Below are 14,224 nucleotides of genomic sequence, written 5' to 3' on the forward strand. Positions count from 1 at the left end.
CGCCTTTGGTTACTAAGCAGATTCTTCACTTCCTCTGCCACCACAGTGCGTGTAAGAAACAGAATTCAAGGGATCAGTTGCAAAATTAGAAATTAGAGTAAAATACGCAAATGCTTATGCAGATTATTCCCATGTTGTCAAGCTTGAATTAGCAACATCCTAAAACTCAAAAAGAAAATATCTTTCGCATCAGAGTATTTGGAAATAATAGGATCGACAAATTCTTTCAGTGACATCTTAAACAATGCATTTCTGAACAAAAACTAAAAGCAATCTTAGCTATTACATTTTTTCAACTCCCTTCCTCCCCACTTCATTATTTTTTACAGCCATATGTTATTCATGCTTTTAGTGGTTATCTCTCTCCTTTTGCTCTATGAAAACAATTTTATCTTTCCCCCTGTAACTGAACTAATAGATCATTAACTCTCCAGCTCACCTCACCTAACTCTATCCCTGTGCCTGCTAGACATCTGATCCAACACACAACTGTCTTTTATGGCAACAGACAGACAGGGCTGCCCTCAGAGGGCATTTCCTGTCTCTCAAAGACAGGTGTCCAAGATATATGGGACCAAACTGCTTTTTTGAGGTGCCTCCTCCTTTTCACTGACTACTCAGGTAATAAAAATGAGTAGGCTGGAATTTACAGGCCTTTAATTTACAAAGGGCTTCAGGTAACATTTTCAGTCCAGCAGCCACACACAACACAGACTTGCATAGGATACATAGACAAGAGGATCAGACATAGCAGAGGTGTGACGTAAGATCAATCTAACTGAAGAATTTAAGATTTTATTTCTAATGCAAACATACAAAGAAGATTATATATGGTTGAATGCTCAAACTTATCAATATTTCTTGACTTAGGTCAGCACTTTTTGCAGCTGTACAATGAATATCCTTCCTTTAAAGCTGTACTAAGTACAAAAATATTCTCATAAGACATAGCCATGAAAAGTTTGAAACCTAAATGCAAATGTGCACCACTCTTCCTAAGTTACATACTGTAAATTTGCATAAATCTACAGAGATAAAAAATAACATTCAGTACCAAAATATTTAAGTGCAAAGTATTCACTTCAGAATTTTTCTGCAAAAGCAGGAGGCACATTTATTCTCTTGGTTAGATTTCTGTCATTTTAGTCTTCTGAACTGCTTTACTGTGGGAATCAATGCAGGGGGGAAAAATGGGAACAAGTGGCTGAAGATGTGGAGAGAAAAAAGAACTGCAGCCGAACGAACGTGATTGCTCTAAACTGTAGCTGAAGTGCACTCTTGGGAGAAGGCACTCTTTCAACTCCATGTAAGAAAACATATTTTGTAATAGCAAAAGCTGATAAGGACAGGATCTGGTTAATAAGAATTTCTAATAGTGACTAACTACCAGTTTTTCAAAAGCATTTTCTCTTGTTAATATCACAATAACAGAAAGACATACAAAGAAAAAGCAGCATCCCATAAAACAAACCCTGTAGAATCCTAAACTGACAATCTCTATGGAACTACTGATGCATTTAAAAACAATTAAATACATAAACATCCTCCCTCACCATTTACAAATATGATATTTCTACTTGGGAAAGGCATTTCTTGGATGTGCACAGTGAATGCATAGAGAGAATAACCCACATAAACCCAAGTGTGGTGCATAAAAGATTAAAGCAGAAAGGCTTTATACACAGTTGGTTTTCCAATAACCCCAACAGGAACACTCTCTCAAAAAAACCCCTAACTATAGCTACAGACACACATACACCTACATCTGTGTTTATAGCCACCTGCTCTTTTACACAAAGATATTGGGCACACAAAGAAGCAAATCAATATCTTTTCTCTCCTAAATGGTCAACACATGTCCCTATCTGTGCTCACTTATAATTATTGTGCTTTAACACACTGCAAATTCACAGTTATTTACACAAGATAAGAAGTGCTGGTTTCCAGAGTTGTCCTTTTTTATGAAGCAGGTTGAAGAGCATGAAGCAGAATTCTCATGGGTCAATGATCAAATACGATAAATGCAGTTATAGTGGTTTTTTAGATGAATGTAATGATGTGATTGTGTTTTAAGAGTGCAACCAGCAGACACCAAATAATCTTACAAGATTGGAAGGTCTCATCTTCGAGCATGTTGTAGGTAATTGCTTTGTAGGTTTTAAGTGAGGATTGCTCAACATGCAGCCCAAAGACCAAACGTAGCCCGCAGAGTTCTAAAATGTGGCCTACAGATGCCCTGTCCTTGTGACTGCAAGAGAAGGACAAAGCTGATCAACAGCAGATTATTTTCTATTGCTGACAAATACAATCAAACATTTCCTTTTTGCATCTCCAAGCTGCAAGTACAAAACAATATTATGATTATATGAGCTAGCATCTTTTATACTGATAGTCACAAATGAGTTAAAGGTGACCCTGCATTTAAAAAAACTGCACACTAACTTCAGCATTCACCAATGTTTGGGCATTTGCATGTGTGGGTACATTGGCTGGTCAAATTAATCTCAGTCAATTCTAACTGCATGTATTTATTCTGGAACAAATGCTCTGCTGTGAAAATACATTACCATGGAAAAAACAGAGCAGTATGGAATGATTATCCTAGAATTGTTACTCAACTTTTACCAGAGAAGACTCTGAAGAGTTTTACTCTGTACTTTTCTTAAATAGTACGAATTAGAAAACCCAAAAATGCATATTTCTTGTCTGGCAAGTTGTTCATATACATATATGTAAAAACTTTTGCCTGTATAACAGCACCATATGTTTGTTATCTATACTTTTCAGTTGTCTCTATTTTCATCAGTAGGCTTACTCCATAAAGGAAAAAAACCCCAAAGACAGAACTATGGATGATATTTCTGTTTCTGTAGCACTACATTTTGAAATGTCGCACTGAAAAGTAGGTTCATTTGAGCACATATACCTTCCAAGAGCTGATAATTTTTTTTTAAGCAGCACTCTTTCAAAAACAAATATTTACACTTCTCAGAATAAAGCCTCAGAAAAGATAAGGATTTTTTTCCATGGACAAGAATTTTTCGAGCACCTGCTGCTAAGGTCAAACTTGTACACAAAAGAATATTATTGGGATAGTTACATGCAAGTAATTGAGGGAAAGGTTTTCTGAACATTTGAAAATTAGTTGTGAAGCCTTTTATGCTTAAACCAGAGTGAGATTTAAACCACAAAGAACATCCAAACTTTTTCCTCCCCTTATTATTCAACAGCTAATGTAAAGTAAAGTAGGGAGATCTCATTTCTTTTCTAAGGCAGATAAATGTTCCCACTGGGGACTGCAACAGGATGCCCTATAACCCTGTCTGCAGTGGATACGAATAATGCAGCAGATTGCCAGCTGGGCAGATGGGGAGATGTTATTTCTGCTCCTCAGGTGAGGAGTAAGCATTGGTAATGAACACTAGACAGAGCTCTAGAGCTGCATCTGAAAATGTTCTAGAAAATGCAAACTGGACTTCAATAATCAACAGTGGAAAATGAACAAACCACCTCCTCTTGGCAGGGCCTCTCCAACATTTACTGCATAAACTTAGGTATGAACTAAAGGAATCTACTTCAAATGGATCTTTAAACAAATAGGCTTCATCAGGCTCTATGAAGACCACAGCTTAGATTAAAAACCAATTGTGTATATCAACTTCCTCTATCCAATCACAATGCAAAAATAATGATGCATAGTAACAGAATGAAGAGGATGGCAGTGTGTGTAATACTCAGGCTACTTATTCCTAATTTGACCTGGATTTAGCATCAAGTAAGCAAAGGTTCTTGCAAAGCAAAATTATTCAATTCTATTAAGATAGCTTAATTTAAAACAAATGAATTAAACTTGAAACAAATTACTGCAAGTGCATAGCTAATCGATTTATTTTAAAACCCCAATAAACAAGCTGTTTATTTCCTCCTATTTTTACAGATCTGAGTGACGACCCACATTGGGGGAAATTCTGTGCTCTCACCCAGGGGAACCACACAAATGGCAGGATGGCATGCTCCACCCAAGGACATTCCTGTCACTGAAATGATCGCAGCCCTGTAACATAGAAGAGGAAGCTGTGCTGGCTTTAATCACACTGCTATTCAGGAAATGCACTCTTCCCGGCTCACTGCCAGCAAAGTTTGATACACTTAAACTCAGAAAAAAAAAGTCTGGCCAGAACAATAATTCAAAATCAAAATGTCCAGGCTGACTTTATGTCTTGGAAGTTTTGTTTGTTCTTTTGGCAAGCGCATGCTTCAAGGGCAGCAATGTTATGCATGTCTTTGTAATTATACATAGGATATATATTATACTTTGGATACAGGTGAGAGTCAGGCATGCCAAATTTTTTAAAATTAGGTATTTTCACATGTTACATTCCTGTTTGCTGGGAGGAAGTTCTGCCAAATTTTTACAGTCTACTTCAACAGAAGGAAACTATTACTTTATCAGCAGTAGATCTTATTTCCCTAAAATAAATGGAATTACAATCCCACTAGAAAATCCCACTGGGAAAGGAATGGCTCCCTGACGCCCCACTGCTAGACATAAGAGAATTTGACATTTTACTACAGGATTAACAATATGTGGAAGCAATAGTTTTCCAACAACTCCCCTTGCCAAACAAAATAATAGCATCCACTGGCTCTAGAACAACCCACATGTAAGTTGTGTTCAGTCAGAGACAGTTGCATTCAGGCAACACAGTTAGAGAACAAATACTCTCAAGAGGTCCCTCTAAAAACAAGCCAGATATGCTAGACTGCTCCTTGAGGAGGACACACACACACCAAAAGGAGACAAAACAAAGATATACTTTTCATTCTGAAGAGAGAAGTCTCATCTTTTTACACATACGCCCATATTATTTCAGTTTGTAACTGTTGTAGAATCACCATCTCAAAGAGAGGCTATCCCAAGGGAAATCAGCTGAGCTGGCAAGAAATGAGGACCAGAGACCTAAGATCTGTAGGAAGGAGAAGAGGGGAGAGTTGGGTGCCACAGTTGGAGCCACTGTCAACTTTTTTGTCAATGATGGTTTCTACCATGTCACCTCAAACCCACAGACATTCACATGTTCTCTCTCCACAGTCTGGTACTTACTCAGTCCAGCACAGTCTATCTGATGTACTAAGCCCACCCAAACACTACCTATCTCTAGAAGATGACATGAAGGGAGACACACCATGTGCCAGCAGGTTAGGTGAGCTGTGACATGGTCCAGTGAGGCAGTACAAAGTAGGAAGAACAACTCAGCTGGGGAAAAATCTTTTTTTCTGGCAACAGTAACCTACTTACAGATCTAGTAATCCATTGCATTCTTAAATATTCCCAAACCTGGAAACCTGGACTACCAGACAGGAGGCAACAGAAGTGCAGTGGCTGAGCCCTGAAAAGGGTAGCTGTGACTGCTGCAGAACTACTGCTTCATGTCATGGCTAAGCTCAATGCTCTGTGTCAAGGTGGCAATTTCTCTGCCTGAAACAATAAGTGATGAAAAGATAACTCTGCTACACCTGACATCTCTGGTTATCTTGCAAAGTAATTACAGGACTACCCCTTCCAGCCAAACAAACCCCACCTTAAAGGGAGTTGTGCAGACCTCTAACCCCTAAACCCAACAGCTGACTACATTCAAGATCCCTCACCACTGGAACTGCTCCTGAGCCTAGCTGCTGAAGAAAGTGTACAAGCTAAATACAAATTGGTTTTTCAACAGTCCTCAATAACTTTGCTTTGGCAGGATTATATCCTCTTCCATGGAGGTGGTTTGAGAAGAAGCATCCTTCAGAGCATCCTACTGCATGCTGAGGGCAAGCTCTTGGTTAAGGGCTGCAAGCAAACCAATCTAGGGCCAGGCACAGCAAAGGAGAATCAAGATTTTAATGGTAACTTGCACTAAAATGTCTCAAGATGGCACAACAAAACCAAGAACAACCCTCTGACATATAATATCAGAAGAGGAAAAATGTTATTGGATACCAGCTACCACAGGATAGTACAAGTTAGCTAAGTGGTGGTTGATGAAAGCAATTTTATCAACAACATTACACAATCACTATGGATATGTTTATTCTACAAGTATATCCCACATTACTTGATACACAAACTGGCTTTCAATCCTCCAGTACTTCTGCTAGTTTCAGGGACAACAATCAAGTGTTATTAGACTGTCTTAAGAAATGTACTTTATTGTTTACATGGCAAATGCTTTCTGAATTTTTTTCCCTTCTTCCTTTTCTCCCTGTTTTTTAAAATACTTGCAATTCAAACTGAAACAACCATAAAAGCAATTTGTACTCAAAAATTTGTGGAAGGTTTCACAAGTAAATATTGCGTCATTTCAAACTGACATTTTTGTTCAATAGGTGCATAAAAATAAAGAATTGCACATTACAGAGACAGCAGTTTCAGTAAGACTATGCAAGCCAAAAAGATGACATATTAAAAATGATCTAACACATTGATGGATACTCAAAGAAAATCACATTCTATCACATAATTAAATGGACTATGAGTTCTAAAGAGAGACATGGATGAAAACTGCATTATTCAAAACTGACCTCTCTACAGCTTGTTTCCTACCATCAAACTTTCACACAAAAAGTGACCCCTCTCTTCCAGACACTTTCTTCACTTTTCCATTAAATAATTTTGTGCTAGAATTTGGGCAATGAGATAAAATGAGAACTTTTTCCAGCTATACTCTCCAAGTATGAGCAGATTTCCAAAAAAGATTAATTCAAATATTTTTACTATTAGTTTCTTCCAGATATGGGACAGAATATGCTTCTATATTTCAGAGTGAAATGCAGTAGTAACTCTGAGGATTTTGTCCTACATTATCAAGCAAGCAGGTAATGTTCTGCTGCCAAGGCTAGCAGAACAAAGACATAAGAAAAAGATGCAAGTATGATCTTTACATAAATGCCAGCAGGTAAAACCATGTTTTATCCAGAGCCTTCACTACTTGAGCCCTCCTGTAGCCAGCATGCACCAGATTACTCTAATCCGTTCCTACAGCCAGAATACAGAGAAAATACCTACAAAAAACATTCAGGGCAACACGTATTGTGCTTGCGTTTCTGCCATGTGCATTTGCTGACAGCAAAGAGTCCTCATGATTGACTGCATGCCACCACTTGCTTAGAAGATGATGGTAGGTCATGGGAATAAACCGGGCACATTTGTGATGATTCTGCATTTGACTCCCTCAAGCTATTGGTAATCACAGACTCGTGGTGGGATTCTCAGATTCTTCCTTTTCTGTAAACCAATCCGGCCTACATTCATAGATGCAGATGTACCAGACTCCCAGGCTGGAGCAGTCTGTCCAAAAAAGTCCCTGTCTTAGATTAACCAGTTGCTCAAGCATACACTAGCATGAAAACCTTTAAGATTACAACAAGAAATAGAACTGTTATAGTTAAAACATTGTGCTGCAAGTGTGAAACAGTGTAAATAGCTAGCCTTTTCTCTCTCTCTTTTTTTTTTTTTTTTTTTAGCATCACTGACTCAATTTTTTCCTTTTCTTTGTGGATGAAACAGTGATAGAAGGATGTTTCTGGGAAAGATACATTCATGCTTCCAAAAGGGTAGAGTTCAGGGAGAAGAATCATCATATTGAATATAGACTGGCAAAAAGAAAGTGATGTGATGGTCTGAAATTGCACAGGGCTAGAAAAAACTACTCTTTCCTATTATTATCTTTTAAACACTGTCACTTATTGCCATTCTGCTACCTTTGCCACTAAACATTACTAACAGCAGAGTATTTGTTTTATGAGTTAGCTAGATCAATGCAATGAAGAAAACAATCATTGCCTTGTTATTCCTGAGACTTATCTGAAAGATAAGAATTGAAAGTAAGTGGGGTAAGTTATTTAGGAACAGATAGGGTGCTGAAGGCAAGGCAGAACTTGTTGCAGTATGGGATCCTCTCAGACCATGCACGTCAAACCATAAGTTTCCTTTTCTTTCTGCCATTACCTCAAAACTGTTCATCTAAACATACCATAGACTGATCCAGATCAGAAAACCTGAGCAGCTGGGGAAAGGGAAAGGAGGTGGAAAACAACTCACACCTCAGGAAGCAGAGGACTTCCCTGTTGTCCATGTATACTGAATATCCTCATGCAGACACAATGTGGGGACAGGAACTGGATCAAGCAATGGCTGCTACTTCAGCTGCCACCACCACCTGAGAAGTGCACCTGAAGTCACAGCCTCAGAGTTAAAACTGTTTTCTGGCACAGAACAGATGAAAATTGCAAGGTGTAATTTAAAAATGCCTGTAACCACTGCTACTGTGAAAAGTATCTATCCTCCATCTCTTCCACCTGACTGTTCATTCATATCCCCAGGTCACCTTCCTTTTCTTGCTTGCATAAATAGAGGTGTGGAAAGGAGAACAAATAGCAACTTTTTTTTTCTCCCCCATACCAGATTAGTTTCAACTTGAATCAGCTCCCTGATCTGATTCACTGTCTGGCCATGCAAATGTTCATGGCAGTATAAGCAAAAACATTGCAGAGACAGAACAAAAGGCCAGAGGTAGCAACAGAGCAGGAACAATACTTTCAAAGATTATATCAACTTAAAGGTGTTTGCAAATCCAAGGCCTAAGAACATAAATGTTTACATCTCAGACACTTAATGCTTGATGTGGAAAACCCTACAGAAGAATTGGAAAAAGATTGAAAGTGATGACTTAACCTGCAGATACACGAAATAAAGTGGAGTAATATGTTATGTATTATTTTTAGTATGGCCTTGAGTTCCTAACCATGTTGTTTAGTAAAATTAGTAAATGTTAGCAAATTAGCTGAAGTAGATGAACACATGAGAACAGGTATGCAATAATGACTACAGGAGTCAACAGCATAAGTCATAAAATCTTTGGGCTCTCTCAAACCACAGTAATCAGGATCTTGCACAAAACAAACTCCTCAGGCCCTGCCCACCAAATAATATCCTTTCAGTCATCTTCTAACAAAGGGTGCTGCTGAAGCACAGGGTAAGCATTTAAGTTCTTACAGTATTAGCTACCCAGATCATATGCATGTTCTGCCTTGCCAGATGGCCTGTAATCTGGTCTCCCTTGAAGCTGAAAGCATCACATTAAAACCCCTAATTGGGGTAATATATTCATAAAGTAATGACCTCAGTCAGTGCTTCTCAAAGTGGGTTACATCATCCAAAAGGATCATGAGAAAGATCTAAGGCTATTGAAAAACCCAAACTGTATTTGGGGGTGAAAAAAAATTAAATATAGAAAATATAGAAAATGTGAGATTATAATAAAACTAAATTATCCTTAAACATATTGACACCAAAATAATCTGAGAGATTGTTCTACATTTGCAGACTGCTCACAGACAACTCTTAACCCTCTGCAGAAGAGAAAAGTAGGCTTTTCTCATGTTTATGTGAGAGAAGGGAAGGAAAAAGATCAAGACAAAAAATTGCATAGATGAGGAAAATATTTTGAAAAAATAATATGCATACTGATTTACATAATTTTTGAAAAAAATTACTTTATAAAAATTCAGTAGAAGTTTCACAACTTTGCAAGGTGCAATTGCTTTCTCTAACTTATTGGGGAGTTTTGTCAATATCCACTGCAGCAAGTACCTATCTGATCATTAATGGAAACTCCACCCTTAACATTTTCAACCTCAAATTTTTACAGAAAAGGAGGGAACAACCATGAGTAGCAACCTACTCCTCCATAGCTCTGTGGGTTGGCTTGAGAAATATAATAAATTTGCAATCATCACAGTAAAACTGCTCCAAGTCCTGTGGACAACCTGAAATTTCACAGTTGGATCAAATGTAGCTTTGTAGAGAGGCACACAGTAGGAACAACACTAGAAAAACAAATGAGAAAAAGGACAGATACGAGAGAAGTTGTTCAGAATAATTAATTATGGGATGCAAAAGTAGAGACTCAGTGGGCCTTCCCTCAAATATTTTGCTGAAATAAATTCAGCCAGACAGCAGTGAACATGAAGCATCTTTAGTCAGCTCTCCCTACCCAACACATGGGAGCAGATTTCTTCCCAAGGTGCTAGCCCTTAAGCTGCTATTTATGAGTCCTGAAATTCTACTTTATCCAACCTGTTTTCGTGCATCTATCTATTTGCTCTTCTTCCTAGCAGAAGGTACAGTTTTTCTCCCTCATTTGGCTTCTTTGTCCAGTAGCAGAGAGAATTAACAAAACCACTTTCAAAAGAGTAAAAGAGTCTTCCTTGTTGTAACACAGCCACTGTCCTGACAGGGAATTTTAACAGTTTAAATCCAAAAAGCATACTCAGCACATATGGCTTGTTACAAAACCAATAAAGCACTAAGCAGACACAAAACCTGTTTTCTAGAAAGGCTTTTCTCCACTCATTTCAAGTGACCTCCATACCAGAGATTTCAATAGCATCAAAACATTGCGTGTGCCTTAGTCAGATGAAGTAGAAGTTATAATCTCCATATCTGGTGCATCAAACAAATCACCTACTTGTAAGATTCTTAGACAGCTTACCACCCAGCAACTGGACAGTACTCTCACCAAAACACTGTGCAAAATACAGTGTACATAACTGAAATACACCACTTAAAAAATATGTTTCATGAAAATTGTTACAAAGGAATACATACATTAATTTAAGAGGAATCAAGAGCACTACTGAACAAACAAGGGATGGAAACTGCCTTTAAGTATATCAAAATTTCAAACCATGAATAGCTCCTAATACTCAGGAATTCACTTTCAATGCACAGGTATAACATTTAAGAGTAAAGAAAGCAGTTAAATTCTTTCTTAATAAAGCAAGCAACAAAGCTACAAGAGGTTTTTAGAACTGATTAAAAATTTTGAACATGCATGAAATAAAAAGAGCACAGAGTACAGTGATCTGAAAGCACTCTCAAAACACTCAGAAATGCAACTTGGCTCTCAAAATTTTACTGGTATATGCCCTATAATTTTGGCCAAAGCAGAAGTCAGAGACAAGTTTATGCTGATAATCACATTTAGATTCAGAAGAAAACCCTTTACTTTCTTCACCTTTTGAATTCAATCAAGGATGCTTGTATGTTTTAAAGTTCATGAGTGTCTAACACTATATTGTAAGATCAGAGGACTCTCATTGCAAAGCAAGGCTTTGTAATTAAGAGCACAAATGAGGTTATTGGGTGGGATACAGTTCAATATTAGGTGTCCATCTGCAGGTGCTTAACAAGTACAGCTGATATCTAATGTCCCATTCTAGTTATCAGAGTTCTAGTCCAACCCAACCGAAGGAGGTTAAATCATCTCATCTGCAAAGCAGACAGCCAACCAGTCAGCTACACCACATTTTACATTACACCAACTGTACTGACTAGAGATCTTGTGACTGCAAAAGTGGCTTAGACAAGGCAGGGTGGATTCACTTGCCCATCCATACATTTGAGACGCCATTCAGAAAGCCACTGGTCTCTTACAGTCCATGCACATCTATTGACCCTGTGCAGTTGCCTCTGCTAACTCCGAGCATATGATATGGCTAAAGATACCTGAGATACCTGCTAATTTTTAGGCAAGTATAGGTACTGCTAGCACAGATGCACACACCTAGATTCAGGAGTTGATCTCAAATAGAACCTTTGCTATTGCGCTGTTAAAGACTATTTCTGGGAAAATAGAAAAACATATCAATATGGAGTAATAAATGTATAAAGAGAAAATAGAAATGCTTTCAGGAATATATTCATTTAGCAGGCCTAAATAGCATTGTATTTCACATTTTGCTAGTTTTACATGGTTTAGACATATTCACTATGCAATTAGAAATATATGTAGAAACAGACGTCGCCATTTTGTACCAGCAGATTTTCTCATAAGCATTTAAAACCCAATAATGTTATACCAAAGGGCAAATTTTCCCCAGCATTTTGATTCTAATCAAGAATTCTGAGTCTAATCAAGATGACCTCTCTTTTATAACCAGCGTGGCAAACCAGAAAGTACTTACGGTTTATGTGGTCAATGTAGTAGATACCAATCTGAGGGTCACACGCGGCTTCCCATCCCCATGGCAATTCATCCCCAACACAATCCGCAAATGACAAGGGCTTTGTCAACCTACAACAAGGAAACAATTCAGTGATATAGCTTTTCTCCCTTCCATGTATCTGTTATTCATATTAATTCCTATTATGACAGAAGCTGAAGAAACATAGCAGGGAGAAAGAAGAGCAAGTTGTTTTTTTTCCTCTTAAAGCAGAACATATTATTGCAAACATTTTTCAGTACAGGAACTCAAGGGAGAAATCCACTGCAACACCCTTCACATTTGACAGTCTAAAATTAAACAACAACCAACAGCTTTAAAAAGAAAAAAATATCTATATTCCTATTTGTCCCCAGGAAAACTGGACCCTTCAAGTCAGTGAAGAGAGCACAAGATTTCAACATCACTGTTTCTAATGACCACAGAAAGCCACCTAGGATGCAGTTAGCAGCACTTATCAATCCCTGCACTCGAATAAAACAAGCAGCAGTGTGCACAGAGTAGACATTTTACAAGTAACATTTAATGGGCCTTAGATGTTCACGTTGCTTTGGCAGGAAAACAGACTATTAAAGTTTTTCACTTTAATAATAGAGTACCTATTTGTTATAAGAACTAGAGTGATAAATATAATACATGGGCTCTTTTCCAACTGAGGCTGAGCAAAGCTTTACGTGATCATCTTTTGATCCTTTAAAAAAAAAAGTATTGAGTTTCCTATTGATAAATCCACAGATAAATGCCATCTCTAACATAGTGATATATTTAATAGAAAGAACAGAAAATTTAAGGTTTTATTGTTGCCATAGTGACAATAAGATTAAGTAGGTATCTAGAGTTTAAAAAAAAATCCACAGAGTGACATGATGAAGAGAAATTTGTAGGACACAAAAGCAGCACTCCTTTGCTCACTGCTGATTAAGTTTCATCACCTAAGACTGTTTTTTCATTTCACCATTAAAATTCTATACAAATAAAAAGCTAATTCATATGTTCCAGGATTTTTTCTTTATTAATTTCTGACCAAAAGAAACAGGTTTATTGACACATTTGTGAGAAAAGTAAAAGAAAAGAATAGTACATTTTACCTTTTACAAACTGAACTGGATTTTGTGTACAAAACAGCAGTTAGAAAGTCCCTTACAAAAATATTTAATTCTTTATGCAGCTGTAAAAACCAAATTTAAGCACAAATTTGATTTAGAAATAATTGCCCCACTATAATCTTTATTATTATCATCATCAATGAATATGACCTACCAATTCTCTAAGTTAAACAGTATTTCTTCAAGCTAGGGTTGCAGAAATCACAAAGAACAAGGCATTCAGGATTCACAACATTTTGAATATTGATTCTTTTTCAATTTATGTTTTTAAAACTGCAAACATGAATCTACTTCCTCATATTTCTCCAAAGTTTACCTCATAATCCAGTGAAGGTTACTAACACTTTATTGAGGTTCTGAACAAATTTGCAAGTATAACACAAATTTGCTAATTTATTGCCACTTATAAACTGCTATGTTAACCACTAAACACACCAAAAACTATCATAAGATACAGATAAAACTACCAATGTGGAATTGCATTTGGATCACCAGGATACAAAAATACAGATTATAAGCAGCACAAGCAGGCTGTCAACTTGCCAGTGATTTCCAGGGCCAGAGAAGGTCTGTAGCAAGCCAAGCCTAGGTATTGTAGCCTCTCCCACTGCTGACCTGCATCTTTCAATCCAGACACTGGCACAGCCCTGAGTGGGGCTGCTCCAAGGACTCTCCAGAAACCCCAGCTCTGACCTGCCACCTTGCTCCTCCTCTCTGGGCAGCAGCAGATGTGCTGCCATGGCCAGGATCCAGCTGTGCAGCTCAGCAGGCCAACAGCTGGCCTAGTGCTACCATATCAAACACACCTGCCCAAATGCTGCCTACTTACAATTCCCAGCACCACTTCAAAGATTACTGCTCTGTTGTAAATAGTAATTGCTAGAGAGAAAGGGATGGCTCTTAGGGAAGCAGGAGAAGCCTTTCCACTCCAGGATAAACACAAGCACAATTTCAGGCAGACAGCATGCAGCAGGCTGAACACAGGGCATCCATGTCAGAGTTCTCAGGCCACTAATGCTCAGAGGAAGCATCAATCACATAAAAGCAACAGTGCTTTGGTGAATCTGGTT

General features: G+C 37.8%; 1 protein-coding gene across 1 annotated transcript in view; it reads right to left on the reverse strand.

Moving 5' to 3' along the window:
• Positions 1–14,224, reverse strand: part of WWC2 (WW and C2 domain containing 2) — a 95,674-nt gene that overhangs the window by 48,195 nt on the left and 33,255 nt on the right. Inside the window, exon 2 of the mRNA XM_030948441.1 lies at positions 12,010–12,119. Within this exon, the coding sequence (XP_030804301.1) occupies positions 12,010–12,119 (110 nt within the window). The remainder of the gene's footprint in view (positions 1–12,009; positions 12,120–14,224) is intronic.

This window comes from Camarhynchus parvulus, chromosome 4, assembly GCF_901933205.1.
Source record: "Camarhynchus parvulus chromosome 4, STF_HiC, whole genome shotgun sequence".
NCBI classification, from domain to species: domain Eukaryota; kingdom Metazoa; phylum Chordata; class Aves; order Passeriformes; family Thraupidae; genus Camarhynchus; species Camarhynchus parvulus.